Source organism: Condylostylus longicornis, unplaced genomic scaffold, assembly GCF_029603195.1.
Source record: "Condylostylus longicornis isolate FDR11 unplaced genomic scaffold, ASM2960319v2 ptg000085l, whole genome shotgun sequence".
In the NCBI taxonomy this organism is placed as follows: Eukaryota; Metazoa; Arthropoda; class Insecta; order Diptera; family Dolichopodidae; genus Condylostylus; species Condylostylus longicornis.
The window spans coordinates 677,755-701,826 of NW_026578053.1; the positions used below are offsets into that span (position 1 = coordinate 677,755).

The 24,072-nt window shown below is 23.7% G+C and overlaps 3 protein-coding genes across 7 annotated transcripts; 1 reads left to right on the top strand and 2 right to left on the bottom strand.

Annotated features, from left to right (window-relative positions):
• Positions 1–180: 180 nt before the first annotated feature.
• On the bottom strand, positions 181–3,228 carry LOC129613642 (protein Pixie). 2 transcript variants are annotated; one of them, XM_055527785.1, is made up of 8 exons: positions 3,143–3,228; positions 2,671–2,884; positions 1,993–2,603; positions 1,745–1,940; positions 1,166–1,689; positions 750–984; positions 626–695; positions 181–413 (listed from the first exon to the last, which is right to left on the bottom strand). In XM_055527785.1, exons 2-7 carry the CDS (start codon positions 2,881–2,883, stop codon positions 642–644), a joined length of 1,833 nt encoding a protein of 610 aa, XP_055383760.1. In that variant the 5' UTR covers position 2,884; positions 3,143–3,228; the 3' UTR covers positions 181–413; positions 626–641. The 2 variants fall into 2 exon arrangements, with proteins under 2 accessions (XP_055383760.1, XP_055383759.1); XM_055527784.1 differs by lacking the exon at positions 181–413 and having other exon boundaries at positions 446–695.
• Positions 3,229–4,206: 978 nt separating this feature from the next.
• On the top strand, positions 4,207–6,493 carry LOC129613649 (signal recognition particle subunit SRP68). The gene is made up of 4 exons (XM_055527799.1): positions 4,207–4,372; positions 4,444–4,691; positions 4,751–4,852; positions 4,932–6,493. Exons 1-4 carry the CDS (start codon positions 4,270–4,272, stop codon positions 6,285–6,287), a joined length of 1,809 nt encoding a protein of 602 aa, XP_055383774.1. The 5' UTR covers positions 4,207–4,269; the 3' UTR covers positions 6,288–6,493.
• A 501-nt stretch (positions 6,494–6,994) lies between these two features.
• On the bottom strand, positions 6,995–14,220 carry LOC129613650 (uncharacterized). Of its 4 annotated transcripts, none has more exons than XM_055527803.1 (4): positions 14,126–14,220; positions 11,645–11,868; positions 9,442–9,722; positions 6,995–9,328 (listed from the first exon to the last, which is right to left on the bottom strand). In XM_055527803.1, the coding sequence occupies exons 2-4, from the start codon at positions 11,865–11,867 to the stop codon at positions 8,525–8,527; spliced, it is 1,308 nt and encodes a 435-aa protein (XP_055383778.1). In that variant the 5' UTR covers position 11,868; positions 14,126–14,220; the 3' UTR covers positions 6,995–8,524. The 4 variants fall into 4 exon arrangements, with proteins under 4 accessions (XP_055383778.1, XP_055383775.1, XP_055383776.1 ...); XM_055527800.1 differs by having other exon boundaries at positions 13,881–14,187; XM_055527801.1 differs by having other exon boundaries at positions 13,830–14,187.
• Between the last annotated feature and the right edge of the window lie 9,852 nt (positions 14,221–24,072).

Genomic DNA, 24,072 nt, shown 5'->3' on the forward strand with positions numbered 1-24,072 from the left:
TCGCGTATAACGTACATCTTTACGTACGTTATACCTGAGGTCTCTGTACTTTTATATGGCTTTTTTTGTATTCTGTAATAACTTTCAAAATATTTTTTTTATAATTTAAAACTGTTGATATTCCTTTACCTAAATTAGTATAAATTAGTATTAAATTTAAAATTAAAATTAATAAAAATATTAGGCTTATGAACAACATTCTCCTTTATTGTTAAGTATGTAGTATATTATTTGCTTAGCACAAGTGTTGTTTCAATAAAATAATTGTACACCTCAACATATCAAAAACATTTTTGACTTAATAGAAAATATGCCGAAATTATACAGTTTTAATCTATCTAGTTCAATCAGCTTCATTTTCTATAAAGAATTTTATGTCACTAGATTTAATTTCGTTCTATCATTTTCTTAAACTAGAAAATTATATAAAAAAAACAGGTAAATATGTATATAAATCATTTTAAATCATAAAAATGTAGAACAAAAGTTACAAATTGTCCTGTCTTATAGATCTAAAGCAATATTTGAAATATTACAAATAACAGAAGTCAACAGCTAGCGAAATTTGAAGAAAATTCAAATAAAAATATATATCCCTTAAACAATAAATGGGTTTGTTGCTAACCTTTAAGTGAAGAGTGTTAGTTCTCTTCTTCAAAGAAGAAATATTGCCCAGCTCGTTTTTGTTCGATATCCTAAAAATTATATTAATTAACTATACTCATATTTGTTAAGTTTTAATAAATTACCTTTACTGAAGAATTTTTATTAATACGTGGCCGGAAATTATTAGGATCACGACGAAAAGTAATACCCAAAAGTTCTAGGAATCGGTTCATTCCATTTAAAAGTGATTGAGGTGAATATGCTGTCGTTTCAACAGATGGTGTTCCTTCTAAAACAATAACACGATCTGCCAAATAAGTAGCCATTATAAAATCGTGTTCTACAACAAAACCCGTCTTTTTAGCGTGAAGAATATATCTAAAAATGAAAGTTATTGAATATTTTCATTTTAAATATTATCATCCATATTTTCTAAAACGCATGATGAAATAAATTCTCATTCAAATAAATTGCACTGCTTTCCAAAACCAATATTGAAATTTGAGTTTAAATACTAAAATACAGTGCTTTTAATTAATACGAGTACTATCATACTAACCTTTTAATCACTTTTGCTGCAACTAAACGTTGTTCAGAATCTAAATAAGCCGAAGGTTCATCAATCAAATAAACATCGGCCGGTTTTCCCAAACATAAAACAAGCGCGACTCGTTGTAATTCTCCTCCCGATAGATTTTGAACTTCTTGGTCCATAATTTCTTCGATTTTCATTGGTTTCATAACATCAGCTACGAATTGTGGGTGAACGTATGCGTCACGGATTTTTTCGTGCAGAAGCATCTTAACAGTACCTTGATGCTTTGGTGAAATTTTTTGCGGTTTGTACGAAATATTCAAAACTGGCAATTCTTCTGAGCCTTCATCGGGTTTTAAATTTCCAGCAAGCACTCGAATAAATGTTGTTTTACCGGTTCCATTTTCTCCTAATAAAACCAATATTTCGGAGTCACTAAATTGTCCTTGTTGCACGTTTAACTTGAATCTTCCTAAAGTTTTTGACATTTGTGGATATATGTAGTGATTCATACGTTTGATTTCTTCTTCCGTAGCTGATTCAGAAACCTTAAATAATGTTTTTAAAATTATAGAAAAGAACAATATTAAAAATTTTTTTTACCTTAAATGTTAATGATTCCGTTCTGAATCTCATATTTTCTGTTGGTACAAAACCATCTAAAAATATGTTTATCCCCTCACGAACTGAGAAAGGCATAGTTACTACACCATAGCAACCAGGAACACCATAAAGACAGCATATAAAATCAGATAAATAATCGAGTACCGACAGATCGTGTTCAACAACAATAATAAATCTAAATAAAAACTTTTAATAAATTTAATGAGCATATTTAATACCAATTTTACTTTAATGGTTCAATTAAATGGCGTATGGTTAAAGCAGCATTTAGTCTTTGTTTTACATCTAAATATGACGATGGTTCATCAAACATAAATATGTCACCATTTTGAATACATGTTATTGCTATTGCAAATCTCTGAAGTTCTCCACCAGATAAAGCTTGAATTTCACGATCTCTTATGTTTGTCAAATCCAACATATTGCAAATAACATCCTGATTGCTTCTTTCATCCTTTTTATCTAATACTACACCTACAGCACCTTTAACGGCACGCGGAATTTGATCAACATATTGAGGCTTAATTAAAGCTTTTAAGTTATCTTCCAAAATTTTTGTAAAGTAATTTTGTAACTCAGATCCCCGGAAGTAGGTTAAAATTTCAGTCCAATCTGGAGGATCAACATATCGGCCTAAATTTGGCTTTTGCTTTCCAGCCAAAATTTTTAGTGCTGTTGACTTTCCAATTCCATTTTGCCCCACAAGCCCTAAAACTTCTCCAGGTCTTGGAATAGGTAGACGATGCAATTTAAAAGAATTTTTAGAAAAACGGTGAGTTGTATGTTTATCTAAATTGCTTGGGATATTAATGATAGTGATCGCATCAAAAGGGCATTTCTAAAGAATTATTTCAAGAATTATTTAAAATTGTATATGTTGAAATCATTATACCTGTACAACTTACTTTTACGCAAATGCCGCAACCTATACATAATTCTTCTGACAACGATGCTATTTTGGAATTAGGTGTTACTTCAATACAAAGCTTTCCCATTCTTACTACAGGACATGTTTTTTTGCATTCCTGTCGACATCTTTTGGGTTTGCATTTGTCGTCGCTGACTATAGCAATACGAGTTTGTTTGTCTGTCTCCTCACGATCTTTATTTTTCGACATTCTAAAAAATTTGTGCCAAGTTAATTAATACTTGAAAACGATAATCGAAAATTGTATTCGTCAACAGGTTTTGCATTTCTGAAAACTCAACAAAAATTCGAAACTCACTTCAGACAGAATTGAAAGTTAACTGCATAACCTCAAATGAGTAAAATTAACTAAAAATTCTATCTTATAAAATAATTTATTGATATTTTAAAGAAGTTTACAGAAACGCAAACTATTTTTTTTTTTCTCGAGAAAATAAAATTAATTTTACCTTTAATATATTTACAAAAATTATATTTATTAGACGAACGCTCTCTGCGTGTCACTGTCAGCCACAAATTTTACAAAACGAAAAGGAAAGATAATTGTCAAACAGTAGCTATTTCAATTTTGATTCTAACTTTCAATTTGATTCAATTTTAAAAACAAAAATACATTATTAGCAGAAAATTATTACTCTTATGTCGTACTTTACTGGTATGAACTATGACGAAATGAGTAAATTAATTTTATTTTATTTACCGAAATATTATATTATGAATTTTCTAGTTAAATATTGTTTTATAACTTGCAGGTATAAAGATTAATGAATTTAATAATAATAATGAGTTATTCAAAAGCAAATTTAAATAATTAAAATTAAAATACTGTTAATAAATATTTTTAAAGAAATATCTACATGGTATTCAATAATGGGAGGAAAATAGCACAATAATATCAACAAAAGACACTTCAATTCAGTTTGGTAACCCATGTACGTGGATGGATGCAAGGAGAAATGAACAATTAATAAAATGACAAGTATAAAATACAATGATTAACACTGAATTACTGAAACAAAAACAAATTTTGGGACTACCAACATACCGATCATATAAGAATGATACTAATAAGAGCAAAAACTAAGAATAAATAAATAGTGACATTTAGAATTACTAACCTTTTATTCAGAATAAATCAGGTGTTAATTTTAGACTTTGAACATGTCGTTTGGCTGCTGATGCCCCGATATATTCATATAGGACATTTCTATATCATTTTCTTTCAGGAACAAAGGTACTACAAATATTTTGTTATCAACCATGTGGAATAAATTAGAGCTATGGCAAACAATTATTTATTTTTATTTCTAAGGTAATATATTTCAGCCAAACAATGTATAACAAAGTGGTTCAAACTGATTGTTGATGTCACATTACTATTATCATAGCTGCATAATTTTTTGTTGTGCTCTATAAATTTGCTGTCAAGAGAATCAGCTGAGCATAATTTTAATTGAATTGCTATTTTCTTTCAATTTGTTTCAATAAATGTGACAGTTCATTTGACAGTAATTATACTAACTGCCACGGCTACTTCACAGTTCTTATTAAAAATTTTTAAAAGATTTAAAAAAATATGGTCGAAGATACTAAAACTATTGACGCTAATGATAAAGGTGAACACAAAACCTCGAGTGATCTTTCTTCGTCAGAAGCACCTAAAATATTTACGTTGGAAGGTATGATTTCATGACAACATAGTTTTAGTACACTACTAACGAAAATATATTTTTTAACCTTTTTGATTAAGTGTTGAGACATATCAAAGTAGCTCAGCAGCAACATGGGTTAAGGCATGGTGATTATCAAAGATATCGAGGTTATTGTTCGCGGCGTATACGGAGACTGCGTAAAGCACTAAAATTCCCACAAGGCGAAAAGCGACATTTTAAGAGGAGGGACGTGACCATTATAAATTTAACAGGAAAAGGTGCTGATGAACGGTTTATTCATATCCCCTTAATATGTGCAGAAAGAGCTTGGTCTTACGCTATGCAGGTAATATTTAAAACAGGTTTTCAAAAAATAGAAAATTGGATTGGTTTCTAATATTTTAGCTACGACAAGAAGTAAACACGGAGCCTCGAAAAAAGTTCCATTTAGTTAGTAAACTTAGGAAGGCTTGTGTATATGCTTTGCAACTACAGGAATTGTGCAATGTAATATATAATATTTTTGAATTACATCATACTATTTATTATTACAAATTCAGGCAAACAATCTCATTGTTTATTTCAGACTGATGTTTTTGATGCCAGAACAAAGCTTGAAACTGAAGCATATGTCGCATGGATGCATGGAACATTGCACTTTGAGCTATCCTTATGGAAAAGTGCTGCTGAACATCTTAAAAAAGCCCAAGTTATATACGAAAATCTGGCTCAAGCATTACCGGAGGATGAACAGGGATTATATAAAGCAAAGGTTGATGAGTTGACTCCAAGTCTGCGATACTGTGCATACAATATTGGTGATGGAGGTTCCATGGACGATTTATTGGAATTGCGCGCTCAAGGTTTATTAGAAAATATAGACGTTCTCGTTTCACAAACTAAAACTCAGAGCAGTGAAACATTGCAAACAACCGAATGGCGGGGACGCAAAGTTACTGTACGACCAGAAAAAGTTAGATTATTTTTGTTAAGTGTTCAAGAACTAGATAAAAGTCTGGAAAAAGCTAAAACTTTGGAAAGTAAAATAGAACTATTGGAAAATGCTTTGATGGATTGTAAAGATGCAATAGCGGCGGTGAAGGATGAAATCAAACAAGATCCTAAATTAAAATCTGTGACTACTGGGCAAACTGTTTCTGGTATTCAATATCTGTTAGCCTATTTATCTTATATAAGGTTGGCTCGCACTCTTGAACGAAATTTGTGTTTGGTAGAACAGGCTAAGCAAAATTTCGGAAACCCAAATCAAGCACGCGATAAGACCCCGGTTGAAGGAAAACGTGTTAGGCCGCAAGATTTAACAAGATTGTATGAAATTATTTTGCAGAATATTTCAGAAATGCAACAAATATCTGGCATGGAGGAAGATGCAAAATATTTAAATGAATTGGAAGATATTGCGCTAGGTTTCAAGGCATTCCGGTGTTATTATATTGCATTAACTTTAGTAGAAATGAAAAAATGGAAGGAAGCAGTAGCAATGTATGAAAGATCGAAGAGATATGCTACAGATGCATTAAAAGCAAAACCGTTACAGTTTAATTTGGAAGAAAACTTAAAGAAAATAATTGATGCAATAGATGGATGCAAATTTTCGGCACATGCTTATAGTGTTTTGGAAGATGATACTGGCGAAGATGCTAGTTACACAACAAAAACGCAAAAGCCCTCGAAACCATTATTTGAAAGATTATCGCAATACAAAGAAGATCAAAGCTTAAATACAAGAAACCCAAATGTTTTTAAATTGACTCCAGAAATGGAAGCAATACCTTGCAAGCCTTTGTTCTTTGACTTAGCACTTAATTATGTTGAATTTCCTTCTTTAGAAGACAAATTGGAATCTCCAGGGAAAGGAAAAGGGACAACTGGCATTTCTGGTTTTGTTAAAGGGTTTTTGGGTTGGGGTGGCTCTAAATAGTTAGTTAATATTGTTTAAATTTTTATACAATTTGTTTTTTTTTACTTTATCATTTGTGCTTTTTATAATTATTATGAAATTATCGTAACTAATTATTTGAAAATCAATTTATATTAAAAATTAAATACATATAATGAAAATATTGTCAAAAATATTTTGTATAATAAAAGGAGAATAAATACATTTAAAGTATCCTACATTCAAAACGCTCTGTGCATATATAATTTTTTTTATTTTATTATAAGTAGGTTTTTGGGCTTTTTCTAATGTAAATTTTTGTTATTTTTTTCAAGTATATGTTTTGTATTTTTAGTATGACGCAGTCTGTAAAGTATATTTTGTCAATTTGTTGGATAGTAATTACCAGTTGTATAACGAAATATACAACATCAAAAAAAAAAAAACAAAAAAAGGGTCGTGAGTAAATTAAACAAGAAGTGAAAAATAAAGTTAAGAAACAAGAAATTTTGCGACCAAAAAAGTTAAAGTAATTTAGAATATTGTATAATGAAGTTTAAGGGCTGTCTTGTATGGCGTGAGTCCAATTTGCGAATTGTTTGAATTTTAAAGCATGCAAAATGTCGGACTATATTAGAATATTTTAAAATTCGCATACTTAAACGAACATTGAAATAATAAACGAAAATTCAAGCCAATAAACTGTAATATACATATATTAAAAATATTAAACTTCTTTAAACAAAATATTGATAATCAATAATAGTTTCTTTATTAAACAAGTAGAATTTTCGAATTAAAATATTATTTAAAATTCAATATAAATGACTATATATGTACATATATATGTAATTAATTTTTAGTATTACATTTTATTTTTCAAAAAATTTTTATTACTGGGTGCAAAAAATATGCAATTAAATGATAAAACAAATATTTTTTTTAACATTATAAGCAATAAATTAGATATCAATTAATATATTTTTAAATAAATTACAAATTTTTTTTATTAAAAATAACTTATTTATAAATTACATATTAAACATAAATATAATACAATATTTTTTAATAATGTACCGCCATTATTGATAATTCGGCAACAAAAAAAAAAATTCAAAAATAAAAAAGTATTTATGCATAATATGTTTATAATAATTCCTTAATAATTAATTATTGTAACAATTTTTTCATGATTGTGCTTAAAATTAAATATGATTTATTTTTCTTTTATTTGGTTTAGTAAATATAACAAAACATTTTTAAGAGATTTTTGGTACAATGTGTATGTATGAAAGTGCTTATTATAAACATTTTTTTTTTAATTAATTTTAAAGATTACTTATAATTACACGAGTACCTTACAGCTAAAATATTAAAATAATACAATTTGAGTAGTTAAATTCAATATAATAATAATCTTATAATTATTAAATATAAAATGTTAATTTTAAATATCTTTTGAATTGTCTTTAGATTTAACATAAAATATAAAAATACTACATATATATAATAAAATTTAAACAAAATAATTATTTAATTTCCTTACTATGTACGTATGCATTATGTATAAATTTTGATTTCGTAGTGTGAAAGGTTTAAAGATGTTCAAACATTTAAGGTCTAAAATTGTTTTAAAATAAAAAAATTTTCATTTTATACTTTAGCACCGAAATTTCTAAATCAATAAAAGAAAATTATCTTGAATATTATATTAAATCAATATATGAATTAATGAAGGACAAGGCTATAAAATTTAATATAATCCGAATTTTTATAACCAATTTAAAATTAAAATAGAAAGTGTATATTAGGGATTAATAACATTTTTAATCATAATTTTTATAATATAAGTTTAAAATTTATGAAGCTTTAGTTCAGATTATTCTTCAAATTAGTTTTAATATAAGGTGTTGTATTAGAAAAATAATTTTTTTTTGTAGTGAATTATATGAACATTTTTAATGAATATTTTTATCCTATTGTAATTGATTGTACAGTGACTGTAGTGCATTGCTTATTTTAAAATATTATTTATAAAAAAATAAATTAATTTTTAATTTAATTTTTCAGTATCACAATATCAGTTGAGGAGATAAATTTAACAAATTTATTTGTTTTTTTGTTTTATTCTATATTTTTTTAATACGTTATTCTTAAATAATGAAATGTATATGTTAAAGTAATTAATATGAAATTATAACTTAATTATTATATATAAATATTTATGCTTGTAAAATATTCATATGTCCATACATGTAAGTATACAAGCTCTTCTGATATTAAATTTGTAAAAATCCATTCTCATAAAATTCCAATGTTATATCTTTGATTCTATCATGATATTCTTGAGTTAAATTTGGAAGTAAATTTAATTCTTTAACATTTTTATCATCACATATATCATTTAAATTTGGTATATTTGTTGGATCAAATGTAACAGCTGGTAATATCCATATTGCTGCAACTAAACCATATAAAATATTTGTATAAAATTGTTTCATTATATTTTCTAATGAATAAATATCTTTTATATTTTTTAATTTTTCATAATTATTTGGTAAAAAATTATTTTCTAAATTTAATATTAAAGCTGAAGAATATGATTGTAATATATTTTTTAAATTAACTTCCCTTAAATCTCTTTTTGTGCTTGTATATATAAAATGTAAAATATCAAAAACTAAAGATGTATAACGCATTGTTTGTAAATCAAAAAATTTTGCATCAATCGGTGATTTTTCATCATAATTCCATTTAAACATTATATTATTAACCCATAAATCACCATGACAAATAACATTATATGCATCACATTTTGATGTTATTATTAAATTTTGAATTCTTTCAAAAAGTGTTGTTCTAAGTAATTCAATTGATTTTATTGGTTCTGTTAAAAAATTATTTGTATTTGATAAATGTAAACTTAAAAGAGCATTGGTTATTGATGAATCTAAAACGTTACGATAAAATTCTTCAGCTTCTTTACAATAAACAATTTCTTTTATTTGTTGACGATTTTGATGAAAATCTTTTTGGTTTAATTCTTTGGCTGATATTGATGCTGCATGCATACGAGCTAGTTCCTAAAATAGAGACAAAAATATGTATGAATATTAAATTTACAATTTAAGTTTATTTTATTTAATTTTTTTTTTAAATGTGTATATTATGAAATTGAATTTGAATTTTATATCACCTTCATAACCAATACACAATGATCGAAATCTAATGCTATAAGACGATTTTTCATTTTAAATCCTAATTGTTTTAAGTCTTCCAATACTATTATCTCACCATTTTCATCATTTCCAGCAAAAAAACATTTTGGTAAAAATTGTCTGTTACAATAATTTTCTAACATAGGAATAACATATTTATATGCATTTATTTCATTATTAAATGCTTCGTCACATCGATAAAGTTCACGGCGTGATTTACTAGGAATTTGTCTTTTAACTATTACTGTAAAACATTGTTCTGAAAATAAAAACAAAATAAAAATTAAATTTGTAATTATTATGTATTTCACATAATTATGTAAGAAAAAGTAAATGTTTTACATTGCAATAAAAGTAGATGTTTTTAAAAGGAAAAATGAATTTCTCGTGAACCTAAAAGTATGCAAAATTTAACTCTCGTTAATGTTATTACTTATTAGGTTGAAAAAGTAAGAATTTTCATAAACGTACGCAATATATTGCGATATTCAGTAAAAGCAGCGCTATATTTATGGTCATAAAAAATGCCGCTTATTTAGTTTGTTCATAAACATTGCTAATTATCAGCAATATATTGAAATTTTCCTTTCCAGTTACGTTTGTCCAGTATTCTGTTTACGAAAATCTATAATATCTCAGTTTTTAAGAAAAAATTATAAAAATTACTTTCCAATTTTCTTTTTGTTAAATAATTCCCAAAATTCCCAAAATACTCACGTCATTAAGATTAGCTCATGGAAAATTTCAATAATAATTCATTTTTACATTAAAAAACCAAAAAGTTCACCTATAAGCTTTTGTTTAAATCAAATAAAATATTCAATTTTAAAAAATAATTTTAAATAATATAAAATTCATCATATTCACTAGAATAGAAAAAATGTATAACAATAAAAAAAAAACGAAAAGAAAAATATAAGAAAATTATTAGCTATAAGGAAATTTCTAAGCACAAAAATAATAAATTACTGTCTAAAAGGTAAATGAACTTCATTGACGAATATTAAAAACAAAAAAACGAAAAAAAAAAATAAACTTTAAGTAAATTAAATGAAAATAAACTTTCAGTGTCATTACCACATACATAATTGTAGTACTCGTATGCATCTAAATTTAAGAACATTTACACTTGGCTTCATAAAAAATTTTTTATTATTTTCTAAATACAAACGCTCTTTGTAACATTTTTCACTTATTTTTCAATAACGTTGAGTTTTCTTTTTTTTTTTGCTTGCAAAATTTTCGATTAATCAATCAAAATTTTCGATTGATTTGAAGCAAAAATCGATTGATTATTGATCGCATAACTATTATCAATATTATGGAATATTATGGGACCTACAAGATAAAATAACTTAAGTTGTGTAAATTTAAAATCGAATTCAATAGCTTTCCAATAAAATTTTTTTGTGAACGTAAGATAATTTTAGAGTTAATCCTTTGTATGACTTAAGCGTTTTTCGAGTTTTTACTTAATAATGGTCCAAATATAATTCCATTTATATAAATAAATAGATATACATATGTATGTACATATAATGTTGTTTTAATTAATGAACTATTAGAGTAGGAAAAGAAGTTGGCAACGCAGCTTCAATGCAAAGAATTCAATAATTGTCATTTAAATTGTCATTTGTCAAAACTTTGAACTTTGACTTATTCATATAGTTATTATCGCTTAGATTAGGTGTTAATTTGAAAACCTTTTTTTTTTGTATATTAAACTTTAGAGCTCATCAAAGTTGAAACATTTTCTTAAATAAAATTTATTATAAATGTAATCACTAAATAAAGTAACATCATTAGTGTGTTACTTTATAATTTTGTATTTCGCTTATAAATGAATTTCCTACATTAGTTTTAATTATAAAATTACATAAATCACTATGAAATTTGTTATTTTATTTTATATAACTCTTATAGTATGTTCTACAAATATGAATAACAATTAAAGAGTAAAGATTGTTCGTAATTGTCAATGTCAATTTTAAATTTTGATATTTTGCCATAATATCGAATATTTTTATCGAATTAATTTAAAAATTTAAATACTATACACGATAATTGAAATTATTTCAACAATTATTATAATTGTAGTAAATTGCCAAATAACTATAAAAATGTTAACTTCTTAATATAAAATAATAATATCGCTATATATACTAAATAAATTAATAATACCTTGATTATTAAAATCTTTTCCAAAAATATGAACTCTTTTAATCACAGACATATAATTATCACCGGAACTGCTACCAGGTGAACATAAAATATTTTCAAAACATTTTAAATTAAAATCATTAGTTTTATCAATTATTTTAATTAAATTTTCTAATTTTTCTGGTTTTATATCATATGTTAAACTTTCATTATTTTCTTCACAATTTTTTGTCTTTATATCCATACTGGAATAAATTTTTTATATTTTATATATAAATTATATATTAAATAAATTTAATTTATTTTATTAAACATTTAATAATAAATTTTTGTAAAAATAATTTTTTAAAATTAAAGCTTCTATTAATTTTATGAAAATTAAATAAAATCATTTATAATTCGTATCGCATATTCGTTAAAGTATATAAAAAAAAAATTCGCGTAATGTTATTTTTTGTTTCGATTATTAAATTTTTATTCTATCTAAAAAATTTCAGAAAAAATAATATCCGTTAACAAAAAAAAAAGTTTCGTATTAAATATAAGGTAAATGACAGTATTTTTGTCATAAAAAGCTACTGTTACTGTGCAATTTTCGTAATTTTCAATGAAGAATTAAATTATTTTTATATTAAATGGGTACATACATACCTATACATATAATAATAATAATATTAAGGATACAAAATTTAATATTTCCATTGTGCATATTGTTTGTAGTCATATACAGAAGACAATTTTTATAATTACAGAATAGAATTTTTTGATTAAATTAAAAAACTAATATATGCACTAGTGCCCTTCAAAAAGAAGTAGTTTCTTGTGTAATTATAAATATCGTCTTCTGTGTATCACCACTACAAACTATACCTTACACAATGATAATTCAAAATTTGAGAATTTTATTGATTCACAATGGTTTTTAAAACTTAAATTGGATAACTTATATGTAAGTAGCTGTCAATGAAAATTGTCAACATGAATTTTAATTACTAAAAAACATATAATAATTATTAGGAAACTAATATTATTTATGTTTAAAAATTATAGAAATTAAATTTGTTTTATAGTTTTATCAATTACTTCAGAACTAATTATAAACACTTCGTTAAAAATTATAAGGTTAATTATAAAAATTTGGACGGAAAATTCTTGTTAAATTATACTGGAGTTATTTGTTGTAACCACAGAAATATATTAAGTAGAAGTATATTATGTTTTATATAAATGCAATAGTAATTTAAAATAATTTTAAATAATTTCTCCTTAATTTCCTTTCTTTAATTTATTAAACTTTCACTAACAATATTATAAATTATTTTATTGTTATTTGTTTTTTTATTCTATTTCGCTCCTTGGAGGAGCATAGGGCTGGTGCATGATATAATATATAACCCTGAACCAGTTTCTTATGTCATCGAATTTACTAAATAGGTGCCGAGCATACCGGAGATTTTATTGTACTCGTATAAATACTGCAAAATTATAGAATTAAGATTGACTTCTCAAATCTTTTTCAATCTTAATTCACTTCAATCAATTGGGCACGTATATTATTTTGACTATTTAAATTAGAGTTTATTTCCTATAATACAAAAGAAATATCTTTTGCAAATTTTATTTTAATAATTTTTATATTATAAAGCAAATTATAAATATTATATTTTTTTTAAATTAAATATAGAATTCCCATTGTATTACCTACGTATATCACAAAATTTTGACGAAATTCAAAAATTATATTATATTATTAGTTTTGCGACCTTATATTCACTATATATATACTCGTATATTTAGCACATATTATTTTCTCATTCAAAAATAACTATCTATAATTAGTAAATATGTATATTTTATTAAATAATAAAATAATTATAATAAAATTTTTTTTTAACTAATTTCTTACAATTCATTTTATATATTTTTAAATTGCAAAATTTCTAAAGTATGACTAAATAACTGTCATATTACCTTATATATTTTATTCATATTTTTATGTACATATGTATACTATGATATAGAAATTCGCATCAAAATTAACATATGTGCATTGTTTATAAAAACAAACAATATTATTACTTATATATGTATATTAACTAATTTTAAAACAAAAGTAAATATATATATATATATATATATATATATATATATATATATATTTATTTATTTATATATTATATTTTTATTTATATAGGTGTGTATGTACATAAATAATTAGAATTTGCAAATTTTATCGCGCCTTAAATAATTATTTTACATTTATTTTGTTTTTGTTTTGTGTTTTGTTATTTGAACGTTTCGGCAGCGCGGCAATTGTATAGCGTCGGTGAAATGCAATCGATCATTTCATATCGATTGAAAATCTATTTTGATTTTTTTTTTTATTAAAATCGATTAAAGCGTTTTCGTTTTTTTTTCCTTTCTATTTATTTTCGTTTTATTAAAAATTATTTAATTATTATTATAATTTTATTTTTTTTTAATTTTTTCTATATAATTTACAATAACTTATTATAAATGTTATAAATAATATTTATTATATTAAATTATTAGAACGTTTTCGCTGTTTTCTTTGAACTGAAACCAGAAAACTTTACAAAAATGCATTTAACGTATATTGAATGAAATAAATAGAAAAAGAAGAAGAAAAAAAGCAATGCAAATGAAATAGAAAAAAGTGCAGTAAAAAAAAAAAAAAACAAAAACAAAATACTGTAAAAGCTTTTATAAGAATTTTTATATGTACATAGGCATATACATATGTATGACTAATAATAAATTGTACATAATATTTATATTTTATATTTTATATAAAATTAATAATTATTATGCATATTTGACATTAGATAATCAAAACTGTTCAAGTGTAAAATTATTAATTTTACAATAATTAAAGTAATCAAATTAATTTTTCTTTTATTAATTCAAAAGTTTTTAATATCTAAACAAAACTAAATATATATACATATATATATTTGATAATTTTGCATATTTTGTATATAAAATGATCCTTGAGTTGCATGTTATATAATATTATAATTTGATTTTTTAATTCGATTTATAGTTTAAACATCAAAATAAAAATATTGTAATTTATAAAATTGAAAATTTTTAGTATATACCATAATTCAAAAATATTAAATAGCCTTGTATTTATAGACAAGGTAAGGCTATGTGATATTTTAATAGGATATATTATAGCCTTTTGCAGCCAATATTATATTTATTTGAAAACTGATGATATCACATTTTATTCTTAAACAAAAATGAATGAAAAATTAAAACCCTTTGATGCAATAAATTTTAAGGAAAGGCACACTGCTTTTAATTGCTTTACACTGTTTAAGTAAATATGTATTTACATATTTGTACACTATATACAATAGTGAGTTAATGTAAATTTAGTTTCCGCATGTCTTTCGAAATGGCATGAAATTGAATCATTTTTTTTTGTAATTTTACAATTTTATGTTTTCGAGATATATTCGGGGTATATGTTTTAGTATCCTGCTATATAAGGACATTCTCTAATATTTTTATGGATTGAACATAGAAAAGAGAACACACAAGGACATTCTTCGTCTGTTATGTTTATGTAAATAAATGTTTCAGTATTTTTAATATCCTTAAAAGTCATATATTAATACTAAAACTTTTAATTATTTTCGAATAATTATCCTACGGCCTTAATACTCGTATGTAATTCGATTTCAACGAAACGATTTTTGTATTCGGAAAAATGTTAACGGTAGTACCAATCAATTTGTATGGTACTATCTCATCATTTTTGCAAATACGAAAATCGTTTCATGAAAATCGAATTATATAGCAAGACCCCAGCATATTGTTATTTCTATATATGTTTTTCTGAACAATTCTGAATTAAGTATAAAATTAAATGGAAATAAATACAGAAAAATTGATTTTAATTAATTAGAACTTATATGTCTAATAGAAGTAATATTTAAGAATGTCTGTCTATGTAATTGTATTAATAACAAAATATCTTCTAATAGGCTCATATTAAACTATATACAAGTATAATATGAGTAGCTCAAATATTTGAGCTATGATATACATATGAACACACATTCAAAATTATATATATAGAATATAGAATATTTCTTATTTATAATGCACAAATTTCAATAAAGTATTCTTGTACCACAAGCTATATGTATATAATATGCAATATCTCAATAATTTCCTTCAAATATTTCTTTACAATGTAAAAATTTATCTAAAAATGCATTTCTGTTATATATGTATATATGTACATACATATACAATATATGTATGTATTTTTATTTATATATGCTTATATGACCCAAACTTTTTATAAATACTATACAAACCATGTAAATAGAGAAAAAGAAAACAAAAACCGAAAAAAAAATGTAAAAATAAAAAAAAATGGCCTTGACTGTGTCAAGCAATGCAGAACTTGCACTTGGCTTTAATTTCAAGAACATAGATACATATGTAGATACATATATATAAAAATTATGTATAAAGGGAACTATGAAAATCGATAAAATTAAAAAGAACACTAATATAAAAATAAAATTCTAAATAAAACCGCAAGAGAAAAATGAAAAAAACAAAAGTATAAAATAGAAAAAAATAATTAAAAAAAAAAGCTTTTAAATTCATCTTTACTATATTGTAGATGCATTTCGTAAGTATGTATAATAAAAAAAAAAAACAGAGAAAAAAGCAAAATTGTATCTATGCAGAAAACAAAAAATTTTTTAATCGCAAATAAACAGTTCCTTAATTCTAATACTATTAAGCTTTATAAAAAATTCGCCTAAAGCTAAAACTGTTATTTATCAGGGGAGTAGAATTTAATATTAAAAATTTTTTTTGTTTAATTAATTTTGTTTAATTAATTTAAAAATTAATGAGTAATTAGAAAGATATTTTTTCTTGTATCACATTAAAATCAACATTTTGACACATTTTGACATTTTTATTAAAATATTAATTAAATAACAAAAATTTCACTAATGACGCACAAATACATTATTGCTGACATTGTTATGACAGAGTTTAACTGTTTGAATAATGTGAAGCCGTTTTCGCGTTTTAGTTCATAGCTTAAATTTGATCATATTCAATTGAATTGTATGAGCCACACTCTATTGTAAGAGTCACACTCAATTAACTCAATTGTAAGAGGTACACTCTATGTTCAGATGAAAAATTTAGAATTTTGTATTCTAAGAATTCTGATTTTTTAAAGTGATCACCCAAAAACAGAGCTTCTACGGTCATATTTAAAGATTTCTCAAATTTTAAGTATCAAGATATATGAAAATTGAAAAATTTCTTTTTTGAGTCATTTAGAACGCAAACAAATCGAAATCTTAATGTGATTACGAATATAGATAATATTTCAACAGATCTGGATCTGAGTCTTAGGTAAAAAACAAAAAACAGTCCAATTTGAAGTCAAATCGTAGCATGAGTTCTGTCACGCTTGAGTTTTGGAATATTTTTTGTGTGTAGAAGCGAAATGCAAATTTATTGCTTATAGAGAATTTTAAAAATAGTACAATTACATTTAAAGCCGAGCTATTACGTTTAGTCTATAAATTGATTATTTGTGTGTATTTTTTAACGAAACTTTCTTTTATAAATTTCTTTAGTTAAAACAGCAATATTTTTAAAAATGGTTTATATACCAACACAATATAATGGCTAAATCTAAAAACGTAATTTTATTGTATATTTTCTGTCAATTATTTGAAGTCAAAATTATAAATTTCATTATAATTTTCTATTTGAAATTATTTTATTCTTAATTTTTTATACAAAATGCACAATTTAGCAATTATAATATTGTAAACTAATATATACAAAACTATACATACACATATACTGTTGAAATTGAAACTGAATACAACACTGGTGCTTTATTGACAAGGAATAAAATTCTACTGCCACATTACCTCATAAAATTATTCTTAATTTTAAAATATTATACTAGGATACATACTTACGCATTTATGTGGTTTTGGCTTTTATATACCGCATGCATTCACATTGCATACCTTTACATGTATGAAAATAATGTATATACATATGTACATAAATAAATTATACATACATTTTAAGATAATTTTTTTTTATTTATTATTATAAAAATGAATATTTTTTTAAGTTTGAAACACGTGAATTCGAATTTGAAGGTCATGTTTTCATTTATTTTGTGGTTTTATGTTTTTTTTTCTCACATTTTTTCTCTACAAAATGCAAATTAAAAAAAAAAAAACCAGATGATTGAAAGCTTTTTTTTTGCAATTTTTAATTTTTTCTATTTTTAACATCATTTTTTTTTTATTTTGTCTTTTGATCATATTTAACAATGAATGTGTATGTAAATTTGTGCATTCTTTTTTTGATTTCTCTATATACATACATATATATTCTATATGAATTTCGCTACATAGACATAAAATAGTATAGGGGTTGTAAAAGTCAGCGGTAATCATAGATAAAATTTTGTATATGATATGTGTGTGTATATGTAAATAATTTTTAAACAACATATAAGTATAAATAAATTAAACAATAATAATAACAATAAAAATGTGTGTACATGCATTTTAGATATATATATTTTATATATATATATATAGTTAGATAAAAATAGATTTGTAATTGCATATTATAAAAATTTATGTGGGCACATAGTTACAATGAATTTTCTAGAGAAGCTTTTTTTTTTTTTTTCTATTCATTTCTACATTTTATTTAAATTATGTATAACAATTATAATTAATTTACAGTTTAGACACACGTTTATAAATTATATTCTATTTATATATACACGAACATTCTTTGTTACAGATATATATGATTTTTAATTTTATTTTAATAATGCGATTTTATTTATGATTAAAATATTATATATAGAAAAAATATTTATATAAGATTTAAGTTGATGTTACGCTTGATTTTTTAATCAGGCCTATAAAAAATATTAAAATATATACATTATATTATTGTAAATTTGTAATGCCTACGTATTATATGGGTATATATAGGTACACAAATATATGTGCATAAATATATAAATATTATAAAAACTATATGATTTACAATGTATTGTGAACAAGGTCTTGAAAAAATTTATGATTATTTTTTTTTTCTTTTGTTTTTATATTTATTTAAATATTTGTAAATATAATTTGATTCTAGAATTTAAATGTAATAGATTAAATAATACATATAATAATTATAATATGTTAAGATTATTTGTATATATATAAAATTTTTAATTTACATAAGATATAACATATATAGTTAATGAAATCTTGTAATAAATAAAATTTTACCGTGAAATTATGTTGAATCATAATGATTAATGACGATATATCAATGTAGTCCACTATGTATGTGTATATATTTATATATATATATCCGTAATGACACATGAATATTGTATAGGAAGAAGGTAAGTAAATAATAAACATACGTATAAAAATTAGATTAGAATTTCATTATTTTAAAAATTCGAAAATAAAAAATGTGAATTCATTATTGAAAATATTTATTTTATTCTTGACGAGTACAATTATTGATACATGATTGAAAATGCAGTATAATTATTGACACCTTGATTTTTATAGTAGTTTCCCAATATTTATATTACATTTAAAAATTAACTTTACTGATTTTATTTGATTTTTCTTCATTCTTTCTTTGTTCTTTATAATAACAAATTTTATTTAATTGTTATACGTTTTTTAATACGTTTACAGAAATTATTTTAGGTTTTAGCTATAGCTACCTTTCCGGTAGGGCACCGAGGCCTTTAGATCACCCTCTCGTCGACCCATAAGATCTTTTGTGATTTCCATCCCAACCTACATTAGAATATGTTATTTTCAAGTTTCTTCTAGTATTTTTAATAAAATTCTGTATAGCTCTTAGTAGCTCTTAAATAAATGAACAATATGAATAAGTTAAAGAACTTTGTATTCATAAATAATTAAATAATTGGCAATAAAATGAGAATGTTAATTTGTTTTCGCTAAATTTTTGTAATTCCTAGAAATTTAATTCTATTCTGTTATGGGGTGTCAATACGAGTATATAAGATACTGTGATAATATAATTATTGATATAGCAGTAGTTGGTTCAGTCATAATCATTTTCAAATTTCCTCTTAGAAAATTAATCAAAAATTTTTTTTTTTAAATGGAAATTTCATAAATCTGGGATTGTACTTGTAAATGTTGACTGCATATCTGGTGCTATCTACTTGCCCGTGTTGCATATAAACTACATGGATTTGAATATATGAATTGATTTTTTATGGTTGTTTAATATCTTAGTTTATAGCTAATTAATTTTAAAACGATGATTTACCTGCATATTACAATAAAATTGAAGTAAATATTTATTTAAAGTGTATCACTTTCTATTAGTTTCTCGTAAACATCTACATTGTGTCAACAATTGTACTCTTATACCATGTCAATATCTATACTTTGGCTTAGCGTTAATTATTTTGATATTCATAAAATTAAATTCAATTTATAATATTATTATTAAATATTTTATAATTTTTAATAAATGTTTATAAAAGAGAAATATTCAACTTGCATTTTGCAGATTCTCAAATTTTTATAGTTCTACATAAAAGGTTTTATGAAAATAATCTCTAACGAGTGTCAATAATTGTACATGTTACGCTATTTTTTCAAAAATATAAAACAAAAATTATTAAAATTTTGGATGAAATTCAAATTCACTTAAATTTTTTTATAAAATTACGCATAAATATGCCATTGCATACTTTTAGGTGTAATCGTATAACCTAAAAGTATGCAATTTTTGTAAATAATGTACCAAGAAATTTGAAATGTACAAGAAAGTGTAGTACCTAAGCTACATGTATGTTAGAGAAAAAAATTATTCTTTCAAAAATGAAGATTTTTTTAATGCCTATTTATATTTGCGCATTAAACTATTGCGTACTGAAATCTTGTTAAATTTAGAAATTGTACGTGTTATATTCTCATTTATTTATGCTACGTACTAAAATTCTTAATCTCCTAGAATTCTAGTAATTTTTAGTTTTCAAATCCAATAAATTTCAATATTAGAATAATATTTTATTAAATTAAAGAATAATAGAAGAACACACTTTCTATTCTGTTATACAAAATATAGTGTTTGTGTACAATGCAATTCGGTATCTGTGTGATAATATTATTTTCAATTTAATTATAAAAACAATACGCGTTAACTGTGTATGTATAAAAGTATAAAATAGAGGAGAAGTTGTAATAAAAATGCAATTTACTAGCCATTGGCCTTTTATTGATTTGATATTGTTTTTTTATTATTTTGTTTGTTTATTAATATTCTTGTTATATACCTAGATACATATGCATATATAGTAATATTAATTCCGAACAATTTGAAAATTTTTAATAGCTTTGCGCAAGCATTTATACTTAAACATACATACGTACATACGTACAAATTTTTAAATATTTTATTTCATTTATTTGAGTTCATTTTGCGCGTTTTATTTTATTTTTGTTTTTTATATTTTTCTATTAGCACTGAAGTGTCTATTGTTGACCTTGACATAAATTCGAAGATCCTACATTATTAGTTTATTAAATTGTACTTATTTCTATATGCATTTCTATATATGTACAAATGTATGTATATATATATAATTCGATTTATTGGAATACAAAATAAAACTATAACTGTTGTCATTTTAATTCTAATTGAATTAATAGTGACGCGATTGAATTTAAAATTTAATCATTCGGAAAGTGTTGAAATTTAAAGTGCAAAATTATTGAACGTTTTTTTCTTTATTGCTTTGTTTTTATTCTAATTGTGGGATTGAATTTTTTTAATATTATACAAACATGTTATAAATATTAATATATATATGTATATGTATACAAATATATTGTGTGTTTAAATACTTCGTTGAATTGATTTTTATTTTTGAATGGTTTAATGACGAATTCAAAGAAGGTTTAATGCAAATGTGCATGTATGTATGTATTAGAGAATATAAGAAAAAAAAATTAATTTATTATTTTAAATTAGTTATGGGTTATGAACAGATAATGCCGCCTTGTAATATGGAAGTTATAAATGTAGAGAAAAAAAAGTTTTTTTATGAAAAATGTGAATTTTGTTTTGGAAAGGAAAAGGTTTCAATTTCAGTGACAATCCAGTATTATTTTCAATCCACTCGTTTGCAATCCAGTATGTAGCATAAAATGTATTTTAATGTGCCTTTTGTCATTTTTGAATAACATATACATAAATAAAGACACCAATAATGATTATATCAGCTGTATATGATATTATAAATATTGTAATAGAGCATTATTGTTTAACTATTCAACGGGAGAATAATTCATTCCATAGAAGCATATTATATATAGCATAATCTTATTACTAAATAAGAACTTAATGATAATATTATCAGGAATTTGGTATACCAACCATATATCCAGATTGGGTTCCTATAGGGCAATGCTTAATCCCATTAAAAATGTTTAATCTTTAGTAAAGAGTTATGTTGAAAAAAGGTTCTCTAAAAAGTTGTCAAGGATTCTTAATAGCAGAAACGGTTTTATATATAAGAGAACAGAGGGCTTTAGAAAGCGTATAGGGCAAATTAAATATCAAATTCACTTTTGTGAAATTTTACTTTATTTTATAATTTTTTTGAATATTTGACCATTCACGTATGAGTTACCGAATATATGTGGGAATATGTACATAAAGAATTAATTTTGTTTTAGCTTGCGTAAAAAATATTTGATTTTTTTTTCCTGTTTTTCGATTATATACTTGGTTATTTCAAAATCTAAATTTACTTTGGTATTATCGTTTAAACAACAATTCAATTTCTTAATAGCATATATACTAAAAGATTGTGCAAGCTAACTTTAACGACTTAAATATTTCGTTATGTAAACATTTATTATGTTGATATACTCGTAATATATAGACAATCAAATTTAAAGCGACGGCCTGAGTTTTATCGTATTAATACGAAATATTTTCGATTTAATACGGTGTTTTTCCAATTTTGTTAAGTTAAATAGAATTCGATTTGGTCTTGTTATTCTTAACTTAATATTCGGCATGTCCAATAATATATATAGTGCATTGCCGTAGAAGTTTTGGTTGTTTTTAAGATTTTTTTAAAAAAATGTTTGTACCCTGAAATATTGCACAAATAACCAAAGAATAGTAAATATAAATAAATATAATATTCGGATATAAGTTAATAAATCAATTTGATTCAATTAATATTTACTCTATATTTAGTATTTTTTAATATTTACTCTATATGCATAGTGTTTTCTACTCTTTTATTATGTATACGAGTTAAATATTTAAACGTGCATGCTAATATTCACGATAAAAGGATTTTAAAGATTTCCCTTAAAGCTTTTATTATTACCAATAAAAACAAAATATATGAAATATATACATATCTACATACATTATACACTTATGCATTTTTGATTTCAATGTGAAGGTAAGTCTGACGAAAATAAATTTTATAATAACACATGAACACCAATTTATAGAAAACTTTGACATTGAATTTTAAAATAATTTGAAAGCTTTCTGATGAAAAAAAAAATGGTTTTCTTTTTGTTTTCCTTATTGAAATTTTCTAAATGACGTAATCATATTTCAGTATATAAATGTAAATATAAATTTACATAACTGAATGGCTAGATTTATAGAATAGATTTATAGACAGGATTGTTTTACTGGCCACTCTTTGTATTTATTTTTATTATTTATATACCTAGAACTATTAAAGAATATATGTATGTATGTGTTTACTAAAATTGAAAAAATATTTGTACTCGTATTCTGATATTTTACTTACATAACAAAATTTTATCTGAACAAAATTTGTTTAAATTTTGATATTAACTAATTGTGAAATTAACTATGATGGTAGTGGTAATGGCTATATGCGAGCTTGTATGACATTGATACAATGTACTGTTGTTTAAATTAATAATTAATATAAGTTTGAGAATTTGATATCATAACACATATTTCATATCTGAAAGAATGGATTGTTTTAGCTCAGCTTAGGGAAAAATATAAAAAATTGCCGCTTTTCAAAAAGGAAATATAGGAAGAGTAGGAAAATAATAAATTTATAAGAAAAGTTCTATGTATTTCAATAATTTTGCAGATGAAATAATTAATGACATTGTTCTACTTTTAAATGACATCTAGTTCTAAATTAGATCTTCGACAAATCCAAACTGCAAAATCTGCAAAAACAGCATGTTGGAAAATTTCTTTATAATTACTGCAAAAATATTGTATATTAGAAGAAGAGCATAATAGAAAAATTTTGGATATTGAAAAATTTACACTCGAGTATGTTTCAAATCTGCAAAAGTGAAATATTC